Here is a 25,322-nt window from a genome sequence, read left to right as displayed (position 1 = left end):
TTCGAGTATTTAGTGCTGCAGTGGGGTTTTACGTTAGGATTCAGAGATTAGAAATGGGTAAGACTGCAACTGTGCTTTCAAAGGAGCGTACTTGCTAGGTAAGAAAGTGTCCAGATGTCTGTGCGCTATTAGAACTCGCACAGCTCCTCTCTGTGAATTCAGATCTGGCATGTCCCTAGTGCTCAGTGAGGTATCTTTGAAGCCATCCAGGTGAGCCAGGTGTTAACACTATAAAGCAATGAGTTTAAATGTGCAATGGTTCACGTGTAGTTTCCGTTTTAGTTAAGCAACCATAATTCAGAACTGACGGAGCAAAGAAGATCCTGCCTCAGTGCAGCTGGCAGTGATGGCCTCTGCGTGGAACATGACAATCTCCTGACTTGTTTGCTTGACATCTCTGCACATTTGCAAACTCTCTGTATCATAAGGGAACTTCCCAGTCCTGAAGCTTAAATAGCTTCATGGGACCAGATGTGTCTTTGGCTGCGGGTTCCGTAGCTTGCGATGCAACAGTCAAGCAGTGTCAATGACTGATTGCTTTCTACTCTGTCATTCGTTGCGTCTAATGACTGCAGAGCAAGGATTCTTCTATAGTGCTCTGTGGAGATGCCATAAACAGATAGCTAAGGGTTAATGTCTCTTACACCTGGAAAGGAGTAACCTGAAACACCTGACCTGAGGACCAATCAGGAAACAAGACTTTTTCAAATCTGGGTGGAGGGAAGTTTGTGTGAGAGTCCTTTGTTCTTGGTCTTGTGCCTCTCTCTCTCTCGGCTATGAGAGGACCTCTGTTTCCTGCCTTTGTAATCTTCTGTTTCCCAGTTGTAAGTACAAAAGATCAGATAGTGATTTATATGGTTTTTTTTGTATTTACATGTGTGTAGTTGCTGGAGTGTTTTGAATTGTATTCTTTTTGAATAAGGCTGTTTATTCATATTTCTTTTAAGCAATTGACCCTGTATTTGTCACCTTAATACAGAGAGACCATTTTTATGTATTTTTCTTTCTTTTTACATAAAGCTTTCTTTTTAAGACCTGTTGGAGTTCTTCTTTAGTGGGGAATTCCAGGGAATTGAGTCTGTGCTCACCAGGGAATTGGTGGGAGGAAGAAGTCGGGGGAAATCTGTGTGTGTTAGATTTACTAGCCTGACTTTGTATACCCTCTGGGTGAAGAGGGAAGTACTTCTGTTTCCAGAACTGGAAATAGAGAGGGTGGAATCCCCGTTTAGATTCACGGAGCTTGCTTCTGGTGTATCTCTCCAGGAACACCTGGAGAGGGGAAGGGAAAAAGGTTTATTTCCCTTTATTGTGAGACTCAAGGGATTTGGGTCTTGGGGTCCCCAGGGAAGGTTTTTGGGGGGACCAGAGTGCCCCAAAACACTCTAATTTTTTGGGTGGTGGCAGCATTACCAGGTCCAAGCTGGTAACTAAGCTTGGAGGTTTTCATGCTAACCCCCATATTTTGGACACTAAGGTCCAAATCTGGGAATAGGTTATGACAGGAGAACTCTGCTCCATGAGGCTTCTGAAGTCACTTTTACCTTCAGTAGCAAAATGGAGTCAATTGAAATTGCTTGTCCCATCAACATCAGCAGCTCCTTCCCTCCAAATACACTGGACCCTTGCTAGAAGGCGGGATTTGGGATCCATGCGTGGTACCACATTAACGCGGGGACCACATTATAGCAGAGAAAACGTTAAAATGAATTTCAATGAAAGTAATTAAATTTGAGATCCATGGCCGCGACCGCATTGTATGCGAATTCGCGCTACACAGACGCACATTCTGGTGAGGGTCTGGTTTATGACATTTCTTCCACCCTTTGACAATGTCACAAGCTGAAGCAGACCTCCCCTGACATGGTTTAGCTTTTTAGCCCAATTTGCGTGCACAAACATGGTATGTGTGGGCTCACAATAGATATCCAAGATGTTTAACCAAGTCAGGCCTTCATGGACATTCACAGCCTGGCGTTGGTTGCCCAACTCTGTAGCTGCCAAAATATTTCAGCTGTAACCTTTTGATGACGAGAATCGCAAAATAGCCCCACGCTCCAGAAAGCTGCCACACTGCAGCACGAAGGGATTCTCCGAATCACTGCTTACTGAAATGCAGACCAACGAGATTCTGCTGCCACGCTGGTCCAGGGTCACCGTGTTCCCGGTAGCCCGGCATCGGCTAAACTGGGACTAAGACACTTCCAGTGGGCTGATGCGCTCCTCCCTGTGGTTCGTACGGCTCTGACTGAAGGGGTTAAGCATGCGTGTTGCAATACTGAGGCAGGACAAGCTGCCATCTCCATGTGGAATTACATGCTTCAGAGTGCCCATCAAATGCTTAATGTTTGAAGCTTATTTAGTTACAAGAAGATTGTATTTAAGTGTCCCTTCATGGAGGGAGAAGCGCTGTTAAAACTCTTCTCACCTGCCTGCACCCAAAGGACCACGCCAATTTTATTTCCATTTTGAAACCCCTGGCTCGTGAGTCAACCCTCTAGCCCCACCCCCAAAGGTGAACTTGAAAGATAAAGGGGTCATGGTGCAAATACCGGCCAAACCCAAGTGTAAACACCCTTATGATCCTGAGCATTAAGAGGACACAGCTCAAGGAGGAAGCACGTCTGACATTTTTCTATGCTAGGTACGTTCTGCAGTTACAGCTCATTTCTCAGAGTTAACACTTTGCATAAGACCTGAATTTCCCCTGGAGACGGACTCAAAGAAAACACTCACTGGCTCTGAGCAACCATCACTGTTCTCGATAACGTTGGCATCCCCGGCAGCTTTTCCTATTTCTTTCTCAAGAGACGCCAGTGACTCCTGGGCCTGTAGGGAAAAACAGAGGCAGCAATTAAAGGATGGGAAGCAAAGCACCTGTCTCCCTGCTAATGTTAGACACACAGGAAATAAGTGTTCTGGAGGAAACTTGTTGTATGTCACATTCGCTCAGGGGACCACGCCGTTCCTTGAGATTGACAGGTCTTCTTACAATCAGGTATTTTGCATGTCAGGTTGGCTACGTGTGAAAGTTATGCTAGCCAGGAATTTTAACAGCCTTGCGTCAAGATTAGGAAAAAAGTTCAGCAGCAGATAGTTTAATGTGAAAACTAACTTGAATAATCATCTGAAACCCAGTTCGTGTATCTGCCATTTATGTAGAATACAATAAAAATCCTCTAGGATGGAGTGACTTTATTGCTGTTACTGTGGGAATTAATCAACACAGTCAGCCCATACATTAGGGTTACTGCACCATCACTTGCTTTGGTATTCTTGCACCTTAAATAAGGCCACTGATCTCTTTTTAATGTAACCCTGCACCCAGAAAGCAGAGCTGCCGTAGTCTTTTGCCCTTCTCTCCAATTGCAATGTCCACCCTGCCAACAATGCTGGCTTGCAGACCTACCTCTACTAAAGACGTCTTCATCTGTCCAAACTAAAAGCCTGGTGTGTCTGATATCTCCTCAAGGATATCTGGCAGTAGGTTGAAGCTCAGAGCTTTCCATCTTCCCCACCAAGGCCTCCCTGCTTCTTCCTCTCAATCACTGGAACACCACCACCATTCTGCCTGTCACTCAGACTCACAACCTGGGTGTCACCGTCAACTCAGATCTCTTAAGTTCTCCTAACCAGGCAAGGTTTAAATCTTATCAATTTTTTCAGCATAACATCTCTAAGATAGGGCCTTTCCTATCCATCCACTTAGCAAAAACTCCCATCCAGGCTCTCTTCTCGATTATTCAACACGAGTCTCAGCGACCTCGACAAACGCAATCCATTCTCAATGCTCCTGCAAAGATCAATTTCCTAGCCCATCATTTTGACCATGTGACCCCTCTCTCCACACCCCTCCACTGGTTCTACCTTCTCTATCACAGCAAATCTAAGCTAGTGGACTTTGTTTTCAAGGCATATCATTCACTATCAAGACGTGGACCCCAGTCTCCGTCACTCACTTATTCAATTTTCAAACAAGCACCTTTATCCTTTTGCCCATGCTGCTGCTCCTCACTCTTGGGAGAAGCTCCCCATAAACATCTGCAAAGCTACCTCATCAGGGTCTTTCAAAACCCTCCTTAGAACACGCTTTTTCCATGATGCCTACAAAAGAAAATCTAACAGTTCGACTCTGGTGCAATGAGACCACTGCCGTCCATGCTCACCTACACGGTCTAACTGATGCCTTTAACTCCTCTGTCTGTCTGTCTGTCCCCATCTATTGTCTCTTGTCTGAAATTGTAAGCTCTTTGGAGCAGGGACCTTCTCTTTGTTCTGTTTGTACAGCACTCAGCACAGAGGAGTCCTGGTGCAGGGTGGGGGCTACCGTAATCCAAACAATCATCTACAACTCTCAGAGCAGATACAGAGAACACACACAACTTGAAATGACATGCATCTGAGGAAGTGGGTATTCACCCACGAAAGCTCATGCTCCAAAACGTCTGTTAGTCTATAAGGTGCCACAGGATTCTTTGCTGCTTTTACAACTTGAAATGTTACTGAGAGGAGCTGTTCTTTACATGAGGATCTCAGTGGAACATGCTGACGTGTCATATGAAAAACTCTTCCCAAGATTAAAAAAGACTGGCCTTACAACTGGAAAAGCTCCTTCAACAAATCAGAAAGAGCAAGAGTGTTATATCCATGTGGACCTGGAAAATAAGGGTTAGGACCTGCCCTGTACTAGCAGCGAAGAGTCCTGTGGCACCTTATAGACTAACAGACGTATTGAAGCACGAGCTTTCGCGGGTGAATACACGATGCATCCAACGAAGTGGGTATTCACCCATGAAAGCTCATGCTCCAATACATCTGCTAGTTTATAAGGTGCCACAGGACTCTTTGCTGCTTTTACAGATCCAGACTAAACACAGCTACCCCTCTGATATTTGCCTTGTACTAGTGCACTCTGCTTTCGCACTTCTCCCATAGCACTGAAGGGCATTAAAGCTGCCCTAAACGAGAAACTAAGGGTTCCCTCAGCATGGGAGAGCGACACAACCGGCCTCAGGCAACCCCATCTCATCCATCAAGCAGAACAGGAGCGATAGTGAGGCAGTTGGAGCGCACTGCGCTCCAGTAACCCCAGGCCTTTGCAATAACCTCTGTGGAGAAGTTACACACTAACACAATCTAAAGCAAACAGCCAGCCAGCCCGCCCCAGGACTGAGAGTGACGGAAAGGTGGCATCAGCTGCACCAAGTGAAACTTTCTCAAATCCAAGTATTGATCCTCGCCATGTAAGATCAATTTATATATTGATTAGCAGCATCAGCATTTCTCACCCATCTTAGGTTATCCCCATTGCAAAACACATTCGCAACAATTGCTGGTAAAGAATCTCTGATCTCATGCAGATATTTTTCTTTTCTAGATCTTATAACATTATAGGATCTACTCCAGCTATAAACAGGAATGCATTACCAAGTGTAACTCATCACTGCTAATGGTTACTGTTAAGTGCATATCTATTACATTTGCATCAGCATGAATGCTAATGAACAGAACACAGTTTTAAGCAGAATAATCACTGGCTATACAGCTTTTCAGTAGTGTCCTTCTGACCCTGTTCTATTCTCAAGTAAGCAGATATGTATCTTAGTCAGATAGTGCATCCACTCTCCAAGACCATATACAGTACCACTGTCTGGAAATCAGAATTCAGGCCCTACAATTTACAATCCCACTCTGCAAACATTCAGTTCAAAATTTTATAGTCCACCTGTATTTTAGCACAACTGAACTACAGATGTTATTAGTGCCTGGTTCAAAAAAATAATCAAAGCTTTTATAATACCTTAATCTGCATCCATTAAATAGCTTCCCTTACCTTAGGCAAGTCGCCAGCTACTTTCTGCCTCTCACTTTGATCAATTTTAAGTTTTGCTAGCGTATCATTTAACTGTGTTTTCAGCTGTAAAATAAAAAGAAAGAGTAAGGCTCTTTTTTAATTAGTATCCTTCTTGGGTTAATCCAGTGCATCGTTGACTGCAGAAGGAACAAAAATGACTAACAATGACTACACTCAGGGGATTAGTCAACATGTGGTACAAGATTTACAAGGAGAGCCAAGAAAGAGATTCAAATCTATAAAGTTAAATGAAAGGAACAAATGCTAGAGAGAGAGTAGGTGTTAGAGTCAGTGTGACAATAGCATATGGTTTCAACTTCAATCTACACTGCCAGTAAGAAAAGTTGATACCAAAAAAGGTTGATGTTTGACTTAATTCACAGCAAACTTCCAGAGTTTAGGATATTGCCACAATATATTACTAGTTCCGATCAAACTGTCCCCTCTCTACTAAAATTTGCCATGCCTTTGTCATCGCAGCATAGCACCTACTCATTACAAACCATGTTAACTCCACCAGCATTCTAATGTCATGTCTAATGGTTTCTCAAGCATCTATGAGAGAGATTAAAATGTTCACTGTGTTTAGACTTTACTATTTAGAATAGTAAGATGTTTCAGTCAAGGAGAATGATTTCTTTGTGTTGGTTGCACCAAAATACCGCCTCTAAAGAATGATTGAAATTTTAAATATATCCTTTTATTATTTGTATTGCTCTTTGACATGCATGTGAACTCCTATAGGACTGTGGCTGCAACATTTAATGCACGATCCTCAAAGGGGCAAGTTCACTAGAAACCTTGAAGTGCTGCTTTGGTGGATTGCTGGTCATGCAGCACATAGTGCTATTGCTCACTCTTCTTGGGAGCTAGCAGGGGATTAAAAACAACAATAAGGGTGCTCCAAATGCAGAATTATTGTGAATTTCACTGTCTCTTTCCTCAAACTCTTGCCTGAAGCAAATCCATCCAAATGGGAGAATATTCCTGCATGTTTTGTATGCAAGTAGTACAGTCAGTTTGCTACCTCATCATATAGAAACAAGCAGCAGGGAAAGTGACAGGATGATAACGCCCCTACAGACATCACCAAGCCAGCACCTTTGGCCTGTAGTTTGGCTACCTTGCTAAGAAGCTGGGATTTTTAACGGTCACAGCTGTAGACTGAGCGGTGAACTTTGCCAGCAATATTCAAACAGTCAGACAAGCAGAGCTGTGACTGCGAATCCCTGAGTGTTTGTAACAGCCCTGCTGAAGACATGCATTTCTTTAAACAAAGGCAATGTTCATTTTTTAAGGTCTGTTTCCTTCGGACATTAGGCATTGTACAGCAATAAAGTAAATTTTTGCTCTCCAGGGAGGAGGCTGTAGTCGTCAAAGTGGTTCTTACAAGCCAGGATTGGCAGATAAGCCCACAGAGAGGGCACTGTACCTGTAACCCCAGGTAATCAGAAATCTCCCAGGATATTCAGAGTGGTGACACCAACATGGGGAAGTAACAGCTGAGAGCTGGAAGAACGGCTGCATGCTAGCGACAATCTCACTTCACTTCTAGAACTACTAATCTCAAGGAGGTTTGGGTTTTTTAAATTTGAGAAGGCTTAACCCAGACCAGCTTTGCATGTAGGGCTGGTCAGCATGATACTGCAATACATCTTGGGGAAATTAATGCTGGGTTTACCATCCTAGCAAACACCCAAAACAGGCATGGAGACTAGGAGTGGGGAGAAAACACTGATTCTGGTTTGGAAGGCATGAAAAGCTCTGGTCACACATAGGCATATTAAGGCATCATCGATTCTCAGAGCTCAAATGCCAACCCCCCTGTGAAATGACGGGGAGTTAGAAAGGAATCTGAGTTGGATTAACCTTCACACTGGAAAATATGTATATGGAGAAGCAGGCCAGACCTGGGTTCATCCAGCTCCACTTTGAAAAGCCTACCAGTGGCAGCATTAGTTATCAGGCAGTCTCCAGGATCAAAATGCCGCCTGGTGCACATTTGTATGCCACTACCCAGAACAACCACTCGGCTGTTTCAGAGCAGCGATAAGTGACTGAGCAATGGGAACAAAACCAGAGAAGTTTGGGCCATTTAGTATACGCAGAGTTCTTTCCTCTGTGCTTTTGCAACTCACATTATGATGGGTGCTCTGCACTCTTCTCCTTCGTGTTTATGTGTACTGTTTGTGTTCTAGATATATCTTTGGAAGAAAGCCCAAGGTGGATTTTTTATGTTAGGTTGATTGGCGCACACGCATTTTTGGTAATCCAAGTGTCGTACATGCAGCCACACTTGTTTGTCTACATTACATGAAACACTGATCCTGAAAAAGCTTACTGAAGTATGAAAATATCTGAAGGTTTAAGACTTTTCTAAAGAACCAGTCATGCTATATTAGGAGCAGAGAAAGATAAATTGTAAAAATCATACTACAAAAGTGATACCGCAATGGACAAAAACACCAAGCCGAAGAGGTTAGCAGACAGACAGGATTTGGAATGGTTTCTCCATATATGCGTAATGTGAGCCCACTGGAGAATATGTTTCTTACCAAATTTAACTCTTCATTCTGTCTTACTGCTTCAGAATATGAATCATCAAGTTTTTTCTGCAATTCAGTCAACAGATCTTTGAGCTGAAATGAAGTTTAGAGTTTTTAGGACTTGTCTCCTTAGGATGCCTGTTTGTCTTCTGCTCTGTTATTAGTGTGTCCATCTACCCAAAAGTCACAAGCACCAACTCAACTCTGATAGTTAAGGGTTCTATCATTATGCCAGCTGACTGATTACCATAGAAAAGCAAAAGGAAAGCTGTTTTGTCAGTTATGATTACCTCTCTGACTTCTGAAACATAAGTGGATCGCTCTATTTCTGCCTTTTCTAGTTCACTTTCCAAATGTTCTCTCTCTCTTTTAAGCTAGAAACAAACAAAACAGAGTTAACATAGTTTCCGATGGCTTCCTTTCATTTTTTTTTTCCCCTTAAACATTACTGTTGAATATAAAATAATTATTTATCTTCTCAAACCTTGTAGCTGGCACAGGCTGGCCATTTAAATTCAGTTTTGCCTAAGATTTATTTGAACTTTGAACATAAAAGCTTCTAAAAAAAATGTTTGCCTGAAGTTCGGCTATCAAGACTAGAGTTAGAAGCCTCCAGAAGAGACTTCATTTCTGCACCCAGTAGCTCCCACTAACTTGAACACTTATGGAAATTGGGCCATTTATGGAAGAACCTAAATCTAGTCTTAGGAGCCAAACTTCAGGCACCTACTTTTTCAAAATCTTTGCCAAAAGGTTTTAGAGCTGAATCTGCAATGCAGCTTAAAATCGACAATACAAAACTGTTCTACTTGCGTAAAACAGTTCCCAAAAAGGTTTCAAATTTAAGAAGCGACTTAAGTTTTAGATACTATCGAACGGAAAGCTTCAAAAGGGATAAAGTATTTAAACGTACAGTTTCAGCTTCTTTGATTTCTTCCTTTAATCTCTCTATTTCATGCTCCAATGAACCGACTGAAGAGTGCATCTGCAGTTTTCAATACAGATGAATACACAATTTAAGGTTATCAGAGATCTATCAGAGCCACAGTAATTCATCTAAAAACAGAAACTTGGTAAACATTTTGTAAAACAGTCCAAGTCTTGGGTATATTAAAGGGCCTCCCCTCCCACTCTCTCACATACCACCCCCACCCCCACCTCACCCCCATCACAATACAAGGAATCCTCTGCCTGAGATATTTCAATCCCAAACAAAAGACTCATTAGACAAGTACTAAACCAGGCCTCTATTATTCATACTAAGGCAAATGTCCTTCATGTTTGCTCGATGGGGAAGATGGCGTCCATTCATAACTAGAAATAGCTAAACCCAGCAGAGTTGGCCATATTAAAAATCTGTATTATGACAGCAGATGGTACTGCATCTACAGTTAAAGACACCTCAGCCTGCTACAAATCTCTTAAACAAGAGGTTTATAATTCAGCTCTACACATTTGCTCCAGGTTGATAACCTGGGTTTCAAATTCCCAGCCTAGTAGTAGTTTAGAAAGAATTTCTTTTTGAAAAATTGGTTTGACCTATTTTAATTCTGGGGTAGGGAAGGAAGCGTGTAAGAGTTACAAGCCTCTTTTCTGCTGCTCATGCTATAAATGGATCCTTTTCTAAAGGAAAGAAGCTTGCAGCTGATTTTTCAGTCATGTTTTAACAGCTTTAGAGAAATGGTTATGAATTGACTATAGCTAAACCTTGACACACCCACCCGGCTCTGTATACACTGAAGGATCATTGTCTTCATAATACCAATTGCCAGTAAGAAAATAGACGACTGAAAGTAGTACGGACAGTGATTTACTGGGGCAGAAGATTCAGATACTAGGGCATGTCAGTGGGACACTTGGAATGTGTTAGTTACAGCATTCTCAGCTTCCTGTCCTATCTGCTATGCCATGTTTCTGTGCACTATTAAACAGTGCCACCCCAGACACAGCTGCATCACAGCAGCAGTGAAAAAAAGGAGTTCACTACAGTTGTACACGTACTTTGTAAAATAATTTGAGTTCCTCTGGGATAAAAGGCAAAAATATTTATTTTCTTTGTTCTTACTACTGTAAGGAACTGCCCCATAAATCTAAGGCACTTTGTAATACTTTAAGCGTGTAGAGGTCTCTCTCCAAAACAGGGATGATCTTACACATAGTATCACAATGCAGCAAGGCAAGCCCTTGATGTTACAGTGAGATACCCTGGGTATTTTATTACACTGATTACAGACTGATTTAATGTTACATATAAACAGTGGCTAGGAAGTCACCTAACAAATGAGGTTTGCAAAATATTCTAGTGTTAGTCTGAACCACACACAAAACATCCACAAGAAATGAAAAAAGGTTCAGCACACAGATTTTTATAAATACCTGTCTAAGTTCCTTCTGTGACTCTTCAATTTTTATTTTCCATTTGCTCTCCTCCTCTTCCACACTCCTCTGTAGTCTTTGTAAAATCCCCTCCTAACAGAGAATTTTAGTTAATTTCATGATAGAAAGACTGGCAGTTTGCAGTGTCATTGGGTGAAAGTGACATGGTTCCCTACCGTCTCTGCAAGGACTGCCTTGTACTTCTCACACTCCAGCTGTAACATTATATGCATTTCCTCAGCCTCCTTCAGCTTCTGCTCCATAGCCTGGGGGGGGAGGGGGCGGGGGGAGGAGAGAAATCCCACAGATTTTACATCGACACAGATCTATGTTCCATATTTAACCATCTTAATGTAATTATCAAGCTCTGTGTTATACACAGTTACAGGACTTCATTCTGCAACAGCATGGAAAGGAAAATCTTCAAATGACACCAGGTACAACATTCAACTAAGGTTCTTCTATGTTTCTTTAACCTTTGTAATTATAAATGAGTGTGGGGCTATTGAAAACAAGAGGCAAGCTTCACGTGCTCTAATAGTACAGATCTAACGGAAGGGTTTTTAATATACCGCTGAGCCTGGGAATGCTGTGCCAGGCATATGAACGAATACTGGTTTTAGCAGCATGCAACTGCACGCTGCATAAAGTGTTCCAGTACACTGGGTTATAATGAAGTGTTTTGTAGATGTCTGACTTAAGTTAATCAAGAGCTATAAACGTGAGCAGTTCTCTAAAAAACAGAGGATAAGTAACAGCTGGTGGTGTGTTTCAGCACATCAACAGTGAGACTCCATGTTTATTAATGACATGACACTGCAGCAGCAGTGGAGGGGGAGGGGAAGTTTATCTGGAAGCCACTAAAGAATGGTTAACCTGCCGTTCAGTCAATGTGACCCTCTGAGGCTTGCTGTCCGCACAGATGCCACATGTCCGTATGTGAAATCAGATGTGTGTGCCCGTTGGAGCCATACCTACACCCTAGATCGCCTCACACGCCCCCAGCCTCCATGCCAGGGCATAAAGGACCCAACTGTCACTCGACTCCTTCACCAATACGGCGTCCAGAAGATTGCACTAATTAACAATAGCCCAGAAAAGCAGGCAGACACTGCTGGGGTTCAGCCTCCTTGCCACAGGGGGCAAGAAGGAAACGAGGGACATTTGGGCCCACTCCACCCATCACACATTTGGGTGAGTGGGATATGAGGAGACCTAGGGTGCAGGTGTGGCCCGAACAGACACCGACCACCAAAAGAATCTCGCACGCAGGTGCCACATATGCTCCAATAATGGAATCCACATGGACAAGTTCTCAAAGGAACCATCAGTTCTTTTTACATCACTATGTAGTGTCGCTGTCACAATTTTGAAAGATTTTGTTTGACTTTTTACAAAGTGTTCAGATCCCTTCATTATAGATATTTGTTAATATCATTATGGATGTCAATTTTTACACAGCCTGTTATCTGATTTGAACCTTATAAGCAATTCACAAGTTTAAACAGATCTGTGCTACACACAGGGTACCTTACGCTATTTGTACTGACCTTAACTTCCTCTGACCCTGAGGCCTCTTGTAAATATTCGCTTGCCATCTTTTCAAACCCATCTATCCATTCCTTGTGACTCTGTTTGGAAAGATGCATGCAATTAAAACCATCCACAATTTAAAATCTGAACAGGGAGCTTATTTTAGAAACACTTGTTTCCTACTGGAAATTATGGTGTGGATTTTCAACGTTCAGTGAGTGGGAATCTAATGCACAGTGCCTATCTGAAGACGTTGCAGATTCAGTTTTGTGCACAAACTAACCTGACAGTTAAGAGTCCCAGAGGGAGTGACACATTTCAAAATGGTAGTTTCCAAAGGGGTAGATACTAAAAACTTGTGTATTTATGTCACCTGTAGATGCTAGGATGTGGCAACGGGTATTTCTGGGGACCTGGAGAGCATCATTTCTCAAGATCCCTGTACATGAAACTACGAGGAGTCCAGTGGCACCTTAAAGACTAACAGATTTATTTGGGCATAAGTTTTCATGGGTAAAAAACCTACTTCTTCAGATGCATGGAGTGAAAATTACAGATATAGGCATAAATATACTGGCCCATGAAGAGAAGGAAGTTACCTTATAAGTGGAGAATAAGTGAAAACAAGGCCAATTCAACCAGGGTGGATGTGGTCCACTCAATAATTGATGAGGTGATGTCCAGTTACTGAATTACTGATTGAATTGGCCTTGTTTTTACCCATGAAAGCTTATGCCCAATAAATCTGCTAGTCTTTAAGGTGCCACCAGACTCCTTGTTGTTTTTGTGGATACAGACTAACACGGCTACTTGTACATGAAACTGGCTATTGCCACACAGACGCAAAGACCTCACCAGGAAGGTGGCTATGTAAGAGCATAGGTGCCAACTCCGTTGGTGCTCCAGGGCTGATGCACCCATTGGAGAAAAATGGTGGGTCACCAGAAGCCTCCCTGATCAGCACCTCCCCCTTGACAGTGGCCCCACCAATCAGCACCTCACCCTACCAGTGCCTCCCGCCTGCCACAATCAGTTGTTCAAGATCATGTGCACTCGGGGGAGGGTGCTGAAGAGGGTGGGAAGTGGCAAGGGGGAGGGGAGCCTAGGGCAGAGTGGGGGTCAAACACTCCTTGACACAGTAGAAAGTCAGCACCTCTCTGTGTTAAGTGTTCATTTTAAATGCTCCTAAGATTTTAAAACAAACTAGAGCCCCAGGTTTTGTAGCCTCGATTCCTCTCCACGCGTTGAGGTGAACTCTCAGAATCAAGCACACTACTTTTCTGTATCTTTGAAGACATTCTGGACTCAAACCAGTTTCGTCGCTGGTTATAAAACTACTTTAGAAACAGCCTAAAAAAGGTCTGTTAATGGGAGTTGAGGGGAAGGCTCAGCCCATGTGGGAAATCAGGCCAGTAATGATTTATATTGCAGCAGAGTCTAAAAAGGCTCCAGTCAGATATTGAGGCCCCTGTGCTAGGCAGTAAACAAGTACCTGCCCTAAAAAGTTCGCAATCTTGGCAAATGTCAAGATCTAACAGGTGGCTGACACAGATCCTGAGGAGGCAGCATGAGGCAACAGTAATATAAATTTTTTTTTTTTTTTTTTTTTTTGCAGAGACTTGCTGTGTGCACCATGTGTCCAGCTGTTACCAGTTGGCAGGGTACGTAAAGAGTATGACAGTTTAGATGCAATGGAATGCACATACTAGCTTATCTTACCAAGTTGGAAGGAAGAGACACCTTGGGAAACAGTTTCTGCAGCAATTCTCTAGTTTCCATCTCCACAGTCTCCAAGTATTGCTGCCTCTCCTGCATTGAGAGAGAATGGGTCTCATGAAGCAATACATTTCACAGACATGGCAATATCCTTTTCTAGGCCTAAAATCATGCATCTAAGCCAGGGTTTAGTTTTAGACTAACACAGGCTCCATTATTTCAAATATGGCCAACATTTTTCTGAAACTGAATTACTTCAGAACTTGGCCTTCACATAGTTTCTGATTTGGGGTTTTTTATTTGCATAACATTGCGCTCCAATCTAAAGCATTCTATGGAATTTTATAGCCGTGCTCAGTCATCCTGTCAGAACATGGACTACACTGTGCAGAGAAAATGCATACTCAGATTATGGACAGTTTCAGAGTAGCAGCCGTGTTAGTCTGTATCCGCAAAAAGAAGAGGAGTACTTGTGGCACCATAGAGACTAACAAATGTATCTGAGCATAAGCTTTCGTGGTGGGCTGCAGCCCACGAAAGCTTATGCTCAGATTATGTAGACACTTCAAATCAGTAATAAAAACTAAGTGATATTTTAATAGTAAAAAGTTAGGAATTGGACCTTAGAAAGAATCCACATTGGTTCTGATCAACTTTATCCTTTTCTTTTTTAAATCACCCCAACAGAACCCCCTAATTTATAATTATAAGGCAAAGAAGAAACTGTGTTAATGCACACTTGAACCAGGCCAAGAAAGCAATGTTATCTTTTCCAGATTTTATTTTACTATACTTAATGGGTAGCTCCTCCCTCCCGCCACCTCTCTCAGAGCCCTGGATGAAATGGAAAATCATCATTAGAGCTGGGTGAGATTCTATACGTTTCCTTTGCCTTTTTTGTGCGTGTTTTACAGTTTGTGGCCATATGAGCCCAATGACAAAACAAAGTATTATTTTCGGGCACCTTAATATTAAAAAGAACCACCTACGAAATGTTTGGTTACCATATTTGTAATAGATGGGTTTGTATGGACTTTTTGCCAGTCATTTAAACACACTCTTCTTTATTCAGGATCTTTGGATTTATTTTGAAACAAGGCAAGCTGCACCAACTGTGCTCACTAATACAATTTTTTAAAATTTGACTTGTAGATTACTGAGCCTCCTACTCTGCAGTTACTCAGCCGAAAGTGACATCTGCAGCCTTAGTAGTTTGGGATCCAGTGTCAGAGACAGATGGGAGAGAGATGAGGCCGTGAAGCTACACAGTTAAATTCAATGTTAGCTTTCAGCAAGATAGGCTTCACCGAAAGAAGCAAATACCAGTTTCATGAAAAAAATCTTCAGATTAAGAAAGAGCAATTAAATGTAGCGAGAAGCAGCTACATACGCCTATGTCTCAGAATGTTGGGCTGAGCTAGAGCATGTAGCTTTCTTTTGAAACAACTTTGAGATTCAGTGCTATTTCCCCCTTCCTCTGGCTAGCTGACCCTCCCCGCAAACATGCTTTTCCTTCCTCTTTTTAAATAAAGCAGCGCGTCTACTATTTTGACATTTCAGGACTTTCAGGCCAAAAAGTTTCCTTTCAGAACAACCCATTCACAATTCCATGATTTCACTCTGAACATGTGTTTCAGTGGGAGCTGGAGCTTCCCATTCTTTCAGGAATATGAATTTCCCACTGAAGTGGGGGGCACAATTTTTATCAAGGTTTTCTAAAATAATCCAGTTGTTCCTGTTCATTAGGCAATAAACTCATTCAGCCTGACATCAAAGCGAAAGGCCACTGACCACTGAAAGCAGTTCAGGCATAAGGGTTAGGGTCTGGCTTTTGACAGTTCACCACAAGGATAATGATTCTAACAATTATGCAAACAAAAACAAATCAGCATGCCCACAAATTAAGAAAAATAAAAGCAATTTAAGACGACAGGTAGAAGCAGAGGTGAAAGTATATGAAAGCTCATTCAGAACAGACTGTTTAAATTGCAGTAAAAGTTAAATGCTTCAGTCTGAATTAAAAAACCAGCTGCAGATTTGTTTCTAGCTTAACGCATTGTTTCTACCAGTTAACCTTACAACCTTGGCAGTCTTGTTCACTTTGTCCTGCAGCAATTTTTCAGTTGATGCCAATGCTTCCATTGCTTTCCAGTTTTTCTCCCGAAGGTCCTAATCATTTTTAGAAAGAATGATTTCAGTTCATCCAATATTCAAACTGTTTCTGCTTTTACTTTAGAGGTATATTTTGCATTACACTCAGTAATTTGCATTTAAATGCTGGTTACTGCAAGATGATTTTGCTGAATAAGATGACGTACACTAGCAAAAACAAGTGGGATGTTTAAGAGTTTGAATGAAGAAAGAAAAATGCCAATTTCCCACACATACACCCACCCATGTATTCAGAATTGTCCCCGTTGTTATTGTACTGCAAGCATATTATTACTGGGCTAACAACCCTGCACTTTGACTGCACTTGTGAGAGGAAAGCGGAAAGTACTCAGAAGTGAGGAACAGAGACACCAAACCACAGATTACAAAACAAAGCTTAGGCATGTGGAGCTGCATAATTTAGAATGACGCTAAATACACATGGAAGTGTATATGCTTAAATCCCAATCCTGCAATAGGATCCCCACAGGTAGATCCTGGCACCCAAGCATGGGATCAGGGCCTCGATTTGCATTATTACACAAAACTCATCCTCACTATATGGAATTAAAGAGACCCCAGCTTCATTTCTAACTCATCCCCTTTAATTTGAGAGTTTCGCCAGAGTGATGAGCACATTCCTAATCTGCTCGTGAATGACGCAGTAATTTGCTGTGCTCCTACTTCTTTCTTGGTAAGGACATCATGCACATTCTCCACAAGATAGATCATATTTCGCAGTTTGGAGTCTGAGGTAATTAGGTAACAATGTGAAGATAAATATTACACCTCCGTTATCTGAAAAGGGAAAGGTTGGGGTTGGGAAGAAAGACTGCTGGTACTTGGGAACTTGCCTTTTCCAGCCATCAAGACAAACAGTAAGTCCTTGGCAAGCTACTGATTAGACCGCTGCATTTTTAGTTACTAGACAAAAAGCATGAAGTCCAAACGTCCATTCAACATTTCTGCATCACCACTTCTGTCACCTGAAGATCCCAACAGCAATGCAGTCATTACAGAAAAGCAAGCAAGTCCCCGCTAAACTGTGGCGTGAACCTAAGGGTGTGGTCTCCCATTAGCCTTAACTGGAGTTGCATGTGCAGTGAAGGGGGCACGTACACCTGGCATTCCACAGAATATGAGCCAGGAATACAAGAGATGAGGTCAACTTACTTCCCCATGCTGACTATTCTTTGAAAACACATGTTCATTGGTCAACTCCCCACCATTTCTGGCTTTGCTTTGAAGCTATGTTGTTGCTCACCATAGACAGGCTAGCAAGTTCTCTTCTTAGCATTTTCTTGTATTACAGGTGTCCCTTTTACATCAGGCAGCCATAATTTTCTTGACTCATGTGCATTAGAGATTCTTACACGCTGTTTTGCTTTATAAATAGGTTTGATCTGTTGGATTTGTCAATGTTTATATATTCATTTTCTCCTATTAAAACACCCATAGCAACCATGGGCTCCGGGCTCCAGACTCCTGTTGTCCAGCCTGGCACAGATTATGCATGTTGTGGAAGCAATGCAGTAGGTTAATGCGTGAGAAGAGATGAGTGCAAGCATCACTTTGTTTCACCCATCAGCTGATGACCGGAGTGCTACCATGGCTGCAGTAGAAGGGACGCTTGCTGCCCTTCACTTTTCACTGTAAGAACTGGGATTATACATTTTTAGAAACGGGGGAAGCCAGATTTGAGTCATGAGGGGTATTATTTTTCTGTGCTGTCCAACACACAAATCAGATAACTGTAACCATCTTTTTCCCCAGTGAGACTCTAAATTTGACAGTACAGTTAACCACGTTAAATTTACGTTTATGAGAATGCCATTAGATCTTGCTCTCCAGCAATTTCTCTTAACCACTGGGGAAGGGGAATGTACAAAGATTTAATAGCAAAACTCAAATGTTTGGCAAACAAAGGGATTCTTAGGGTAGCTGTTCCCAAAGGAGAAATGACGTGAGCACACAACTCGGTACAGGGCTATAGAACAGAAGTTGTTTTCATGGCAGCAGAATATTGGGCACTGTTTAGTTTTGTGCACGCAGAAATACCCCTTGAGCTTTTGAAGAATTTACTTACATTGTTCTTTTTCCGCTGTTGCTCAACAGCATTTTTCAGGGAGCCGAGCTCATTTTGGAGACTGGTGATTTTGGTCTCTTTCCCTGCAATACTGAATTAGCAGAACACTCAGTCACAAATCTTCACATGCAAGATACTTAGAATGAAATATTGAGATTTTCTCCTTCTGCCACTTTGCTTGTAGCGAAGGCAGATTAATGTAGCCTGCATGCAAAACAGGGCAGTTTTGGAGAGATCCACCCATCTTGCACAGCATCATCATCATGCAGTACTCACTGAACAAGTGTGCAATTTCAAACACCTAGTCCTCATCTGAAAGGTCTTGCATAATTGTGCCATTACATCTTTGTTCATAATCCTCCTCTTGCTTCCAATGCTTTTGTCTTACTGCTCATTTTAGTCCCCCCCACTTTGCCCTCCCCCCAGCACTTAATCCAACTGCCCCTCTCTTCGGGCCAGCACCCCTCTCCCTTAGCCTGCCAGACTCCTTTCTTCAGATCACTCCTCAAAACCCATTTCTTCCAGAAACCCTTTTCAAAAGCTCACCCTTAGTTATCTACTCCCTCCGCTTCTGCAAGGGATGTTTTACTTCCTGTCTATTTTAGACTGCAGGCTCTCTAGAGTAGGGAGCATGTCTGCCTGGATCCGTAGAACCCAGTGCAAGGTATTCAGCAGTATTTAAGTGATTGTAAACCAAGTAGAGAAAAAAAATGTGGCACATTTTAATGCATGAGAACGAGAGCATGAGACCATTACACACACTGTAAGCAAGCACTGCATAACCTTTAACACAATTCTTTCAGTATGCTTCACTTCTAGCTTGTAACACCCTGTCATTCCTGAGCTTTTCCTCAAGATGATACTTAGGCCAGCCAGGCAATTTCATGACATGCACAAGAATGCACTGGGAAGCAAAGATCTAAAAATTCACTTTGCTTGGAACCTTAAATGAATTTTCATCTCAGCCACCAGAAGGATTAGGCTAGCCCATTAACCTTGAGCGTATTTAAATTTAAACTCTAAGAAATGGCTTGCTCCCACTGTGCCCTCAACATAGAATATGAGAGATTCAGGGTTTGCAGAACACCTGAGCTAGCGATTGCGATTCGGAGAGTTACATCTGTGAAGCTCCAATTTACCAGACACCTAACTTATTACGGTCATTTCTCACTTGCATGCCTGCAGCTTTTGAAAATCCATCTGGTTTGTAGTAGGTATGAGTTTTCAGTGCAATAATGGAAGTCACGTGTATTAAAAAACAATTACCAGCAATACTTACACTTGCAGCAGCTCGTCGCTTTGGACAGCCAGAGACGCCTACAAACAGATCAGAAATACATTAAAATGGATTAACAGTAGCTGGGAGTACTGTTGAGGAGGTGCCTTGCTTTGCTCACCAGCGCTCCCTGCCAGATCAAGCAGCAACATTAGCAGCCTCCTGTCCAGTCTTTTTGGCCAGAAGGTTGGTGACTGCAAAACGTGGCCTGAAAGGTAGTGAATGCAAAGCAGAGGAGCAATGTGGTGGGGTAATCAAGACTGCAGCATGGATGCAGACCCACAAAATAAAGTGGAGAGTAGGGACAGAGGGACCAGATATCTAGCAACTGGGAAACAGTTACAAATTCCCCTAACATGTCTTTAAATTGTTCCAGGATTGGTGCAGCTGATAAATAATGGGGATTAGCCTGCTGTGCATACTCACAGCAACAAGCCCCATCAATGTCAGTTATCAGAGTCAAAGTGGGAGCCATACCTGCTTATGAGTCTCTTGCTTTAATTCTTGGATTTGCATTTTAAACAATTCGTTTTCTTTCTGTGCCTCCTGTATAAAGAGAAGCGATGACATTATCTTCACACCCATGCACTCTTGTTTACCACTCAGGACACTAGTGCATGGGATGCTTATTCTCCATTAACATCTCACCTGTAACTGTTTTCCTTTGTTTGTAATTTCTCTCCCTCTTTCTTCTAACACAGCCTCCATCTTCTTCACCTCTTCTTCCTTCTCTTTCAATCTGTGATGTTCATTCGGGAAATCAAAAAGTGCATTGATTAAAAAATAAGCACCACTTTGGATAAGAGAGTTTGATATTCTAAAGAGGGCTAGCTTCACAACAATCAAGAAATTAAGCCTGGACATTTACAGCATATACATTACATAAGATGCTGCCAAGCAAGGTCAATCCACAGGGATCACCACAGCACAAAGTAGTCTCCACATACAAGCAATCTATGATCTCTGTGCCAAGAAAGCCAAAAATAGCACCAGCTGTGATACTGCAGATACCATCCCACTAAGAACTGGCCAGAAGCTACTGAGTCATTTTCACATGTCACTAAACGGCAAATTCATTTAGTCACCATCAACGTACATAACATTCAAACCAGAAACAGGGAAAGGTCACAAATCCCCCTCCAGCTAGCTCCCTAGAAGAATTAAACCTGGCTTCTGTGATTTCAACCTGGAATCCCAGGTTTGGCCCAGAAGTAGCTAGAGTGTCACCTGAGGCACATGGCCAGGGATGATGTTTCAAGACTGTGGAAGGCGAGTCCATCTCTCTTTTATTGGGCTGAACAGGCGTGGGACATTACCAAGCGTTGTGGTGGATTCTCCATCACTGTCAATATGGGCCTGTGTTATAGGCAGGCAGACTATATGTTCACAGTGGTCCCTTCCGGCTTTATAATCTATGAATTGTCTCTCTGAGAAGCACACTAAGCTATCTGACTCTAAAGACGTTTAAAGCAACTCTCTTATGAAACACCGAATACACGCATCCATTATCTCTCTTCACGTTAGATAGTGTCACGCTAACGGTTAGCATGAAAGCAAAAAGACAATGGAAAACGTAACTTTACAAATCAAGTGGTAGAGTGCTTCAGGAGTCCTGTGGAGGTAAATCAGCCATCTGTATCTCTTGTTGTTTAGTTGGTTGCTGCCTGAGTGGGTATTTCTAAACAGCCCGTAGTAGCAAGTTGATCTCAGAACCCAAGGTCCAGTTTAAAAGTGCCGTATACACAGCTATTTTTAGCATGGTAGTGCAAGCCCAACCCTGTCAACCTGCACTTGAAGGCTCGCTGCCAGGGCCAGGTAGACGTACCCTTTGATGCAGCACAGACCCTGGCCACTTTGTCAAACATATATTTAATGTCAAGGGAGATGGGGACAGAACAGAATACTGAGAGTGCTGAACACATAAGAGCCCCTAAGCATGCGTTAAGATTCTAGTGAAATTCAAGAAGCCTCTATGATCACTTCCTTCTGCTCTGTGTATGCACATTAGTATTTAGTCAGGCCGGTGTGCTTCTATCAGCACTAAAGCTTATTACAGCGAAGAACATGAAAATTCCCACAATGAAGTCCCACACATTTCAATTTCATAGATTATTAGGGTTGGAAGGGACCTCAGGAGATCATCTAGTCCAACCCCCTGCTCAAAGCAGGACCCATCCCCAAATGGCCCCCCTCGAGGATTGAACTTACAACCCTGGGTTTAGCAGGCCAATGCTCAGACCACTAATCACAGCACAGAGACCAGAAAGCACAGACGAGGACACTTGAGAAGCTGCGAGGCATACTTACAAGATCTCCAGATCCTGGGTTTGTGACACAGTAGATACCTATCAAAAAGAAACATTCAGATCCATACCGACAGCACAGTAAACACCTTCAGTTTAACAGTGAATATTTACGTCAGTCGGAATGACGACAACTAGCTCTTATAGAGCGCCTTTCATCAGTAGATCTCAAAGCACTTCACAAAGGGAACTACAGAGAATGAAGTGTCACTTTTCTAGGAAAGACCAAAGGGTTTTAGGTCAATTGAGTTTAAACATCTATATTGCTCCAAAACCACATGACACCAAATTTTAAACAAAAAACCCACAAAACTGATGCCAACTGGCACAAATCTAACTCAACCAGCCTCTACCACCTCCAGCCACCAGTGGGATAAAATACTCCCTGGCTACAGGACTGACTTAAGACAGAGTGTGTGTTTGGCACCACCTCTTGCCCTCAGAAAAAATGAACCAAAATTTCAGCACTGCAGATTTAATTCATGCAGCAGCAACCTACCTTGAGATCATGCTGCATGCCAGCCCTTTGGTGCCCCATGTAGGGAACAAAGAGCAAAATCCCAGCCCATCACAACTTCTGTGATAAAATCAAAGGGGAGAGGCACTCAGATTCCAGGCAAGGGCTTTAAGTGCACCCAGGAGATGGATGCTCTGTCTTGTGTCTATGTCACACTCACATCTGTCTGAGACACTGAAAGACAGGCAGTCTGCACTCGCTACAATTACCATGTGGTCTGCACAAAGAACTCCAAGAAGTGCACACCACTGCAGTTCAGCCTCAAGGTGCCAAAAAGCAGATAAATGTGATAAAGTTCACAAACTTCAAAGGCTCCAGATCACTGCTACCGCCACTATTGGTAAGAAATCCCCTCCTTTTTGCTATTTCTGCAACTTTAGCCTCATCTTAATCAACTCAAGCTAAACCACGACAAAGCCATTGCAAATCGAAATAAGCATGTTCGCAGAATCTTTTGCACTGGTTTAACCAAAGGATTGTCTACATATGGAGTTACTCCAGAATGGATATTGCACTTTAAATTCACACTCTACCTTAATACAAATTAACTTTCAAGTGTATACAAGTCCTAAATGGGTTTAAAATCACTAAGTTAAACCAGGGCCTGTCCTTTCAAATGGGCCATAAAGTAGAAGCAAAAGTGTGAAGGGTCAGACTGGGGTGTAAACAAGAAGGCCCTGCTTCATCCTAGGGCTGGCTATTTCAACAGGAACAGGAAGCTGAACTAGAGAGAGGGAAGCATATTGGAACTAGCAGCCATACAGGCAGCAGCAGTGCTTTTCCTCAGGCCCTAGGAGACTAACCTAACCAGAGGGTTTGTTCTGTAAACTTTAAGTTGGGAGCTCTGACCCAGAGGAGGTGAGGACCCTATGAACTGTTTACTGTACTTGCTACGGTCCTGAAACCTTAGTAAAAGGAGAAATGTTATTTTGTTAATGTGTGTTGGCTCCTCCTTGCCCTGTGAAAGTGAATCTGTTAACTTCCCCTGACAGGGCAGGAAGGCAGAGTGCACCCACAATGCTGCACTGGGGCACACTGGGATGGCCCATGCCTTTACAAAAACCCAAAGACATTGCCAGACCATTCTGCTCTGGAATCCATACCTGCTGTAGCTGTTCCGAGTTCTGTTGCTCTAGCTCTTGAACTTTACTGGTTAAGTGGGTAATTGTATCTTGTTGACTCTTTGGAGAGAAAAAGATTTAAGTGTCTGTAAATTCTGTATTCATAGTTATTGCATCAAACACTTCGCTGGACAATATAAAAAAAGTTTACCTGCAACGATTCTCCTTTCTTAGCAATATCTTTCTCCTTCTCTTCCAATAAGGCCTCCATAGTTTTCATCTGTTCTTCCTTTCCCTTCAACCTGTACCATTATGCACAAAAAAGTGTTTTAGTCATTTGAAAAAGAACTTAAAACTGTGCAGCAAGTGCATAACAAACTAGAGCAGGCTGCATGATCCAAGGCTCCACTGCAGTTTATGCCAGCTGAACAGGAGTACAAACACTTTCAAGCTCCTGCAAAAGCAGAGTGAAATGAAAGACGCACTTGATCAATGCTACAGCTCATTAAATCAAAGTGGACTGAAATTCTGCACTGATATATACTGCAGTGATTCTATACACCATTTCTCCTTGTCTCAAGATACTTCCCCGCTCCACGCGAAAGGGGCTGAATGGATAGTCATGGAGATTTAAGTCGTATTTTTCCACATAAGTACAGAAAGGATTCCAGTATAAATGTCCCACACTGCCCTGCCAGCGTTCTCAACTCTGACTTGGATGTAGCACCTATCAAGTAGTTGGGTCTTTATGCCCATTGAACACTTGATAACCTGCTCGGTGATCTCAGCAAATAGCCCCGCTATGGCAATGGCATTCGCAATAAGGATGCTTGTCCAACAACACTATTTGCTCATTTCACACAGAATGGACATTAGAGAAGTTGAAATGTTCTTAAAACAAAATCTGAAGAAGGATGCCATAGAGCAGATTATACGCTTCTGTTAAAGTAACAGTACTTACAGGTTCTGAAGGTCATTGACTTGTGAAGCAATTGATACCTAAAGACAAACATTTGGTACTCAATCACTTCTATAAGACTGGGCTATCCACACCAAAGTCCAGTATATACAGCTAAGCAAACAGACAACTATTAAAATTAGTTTGGGGAGGAAGAATGGGAAAACAAGGCCATTAGAGAGATTGTTAAAAGGGTCAGTGTCTAGTAGTTTAGATCTGTAGGAAAGAGTTACGAAACTGAATGTTATCATTTACACACTTTCCATAATGATTTAGCATACTCCCTGCAGGGTCAGAAATAGAAGCACTCCAGCACTGGGCCAGTGTACGAGAACCAGAGGCATAAATGGACCCTAAAGACATCCGTTTTGTTCCACTAGCCACCTTGAGCGAAGTTCAAAACAGATGATCTCTTTTATTAATTTAGATTTGAACACAAGAGATTTTTAAATAGGATTTCCAGACTGCCAGTGGTCCTTTAAGTCTCTGTTCAAAGAAGGATGCCAAAATAGAGTATTTAATTTTTGTGGGTGGATGAAAGGGAGACAAAGCTTACCTGGAATATTTTTTCATTTAAATTCTATATCAAAACAGCAGACTATAAAAAAGTCTACAGTGCATACTCCTAGCAAGAGACCTGGCAGGAATCACAACAGCTCAAAGGCCATTAATTCCAGTAGGTAGTGCCCTGCTCCAGTGTTGCATTAAAACCTGAATTATTTCCAAGGCCTTGTCTACAGCAGAGAAATGCATCATGCGAAGTAATGTTTGTACTACTATAAAAACACCTCATGTCCATACCCACCAGTGCATCAAACAATTTACAGGGGAACTAGTTACTGTTGAGAGCAGACTATGCATCAGAGCTAGACAGTGTTGGGTCCTCAGTCATTTTGGTGCCAGTGTGGATTGACTAGCCAAAAGGGTTCAACTAGCACTCTGTTAACG

General features: G+C 42.4%; 1 protein-coding gene across 12 annotated transcripts in view; it reads right to left on the bottom strand.

Annotated features, from left to right (window-relative positions):
• Positions 1–25,322, bottom strand: part of KTN1 (kinectin 1) — a 116,777-nt gene that overhangs the window by 7,453 nt on the left and 84,002 nt on the right. For 6 of the 12 annotated variants that reach the window (XM_030562969.1, XM_030562971.1, XM_030562968.1 and 3 more), the window contains 18 exons: positions 24,378–24,415; positions 23,628–23,718; positions 23,459–23,536; positions 21,843–21,880; positions 20,184–20,274; positions 20,013–20,081; positions 19,539–19,576; positions 18,260–18,350; positions 16,105–16,191; positions 14,026–14,115; positions 12,324–12,404; positions 10,950–11,039; positions 10,774–10,866; positions 9,311–9,382; positions 8,688–8,771; positions 8,407–8,490; positions 5,831–5,914; positions 2,734–2,826 (listed from right to left, as the gene is read on the bottom strand). In XM_030562969.1, coding sequence (XP_030418829.1) covers positions 2,734–2,826; positions 5,831–5,914; positions 8,407–8,490; positions 8,688–8,771; positions 9,311–9,382; positions 10,774–10,866; positions 10,950–11,039; positions 12,324–12,404; positions 14,026–14,115; positions 16,105–16,191; positions 18,260–18,350; positions 19,539–19,576; positions 20,013–20,081; positions 20,184–20,274; positions 21,843–21,880; positions 23,459–23,536; positions 23,628–23,718; positions 24,378–24,415 — 1,392 coding nt within the window. The remainder of the gene's footprint in view (positions 1–2,733; positions 2,827–5,830; positions 5,915–8,406; positions 8,491–8,687; positions 8,772–9,310; positions 9,383–10,773; positions 10,867–10,949; positions 11,040–12,323; positions 12,405–14,025; positions 14,116–16,104; positions 16,192–18,259; positions 18,351–19,538; positions 19,577–20,012; positions 20,082–20,183; positions 20,275–21,842; positions 21,881–23,458; positions 23,537–23,627; positions 23,719–24,377; positions 24,416–25,322) is intronic. The other 6 variants (XM_030562974.1, XM_030562979.1, XM_030562978.1 and 3 more) reach the window with 4 other exon arrangements.

This window comes from Gopherus evgoodei, chromosome 4, assembly GCF_007399415.2.
Source record: "Gopherus evgoodei ecotype Sinaloan lineage chromosome 4, rGopEvg1_v1.p, whole genome shotgun sequence".
NCBI lineage: Eukaryota > Metazoa > Chordata > Testudines > Testudinidae > Gopherus > Gopherus evgoodei.
Note: the sequence above shows the minus strand (reverse complement) of the source record. Positions and strands in the feature narration are given on the sequence as shown.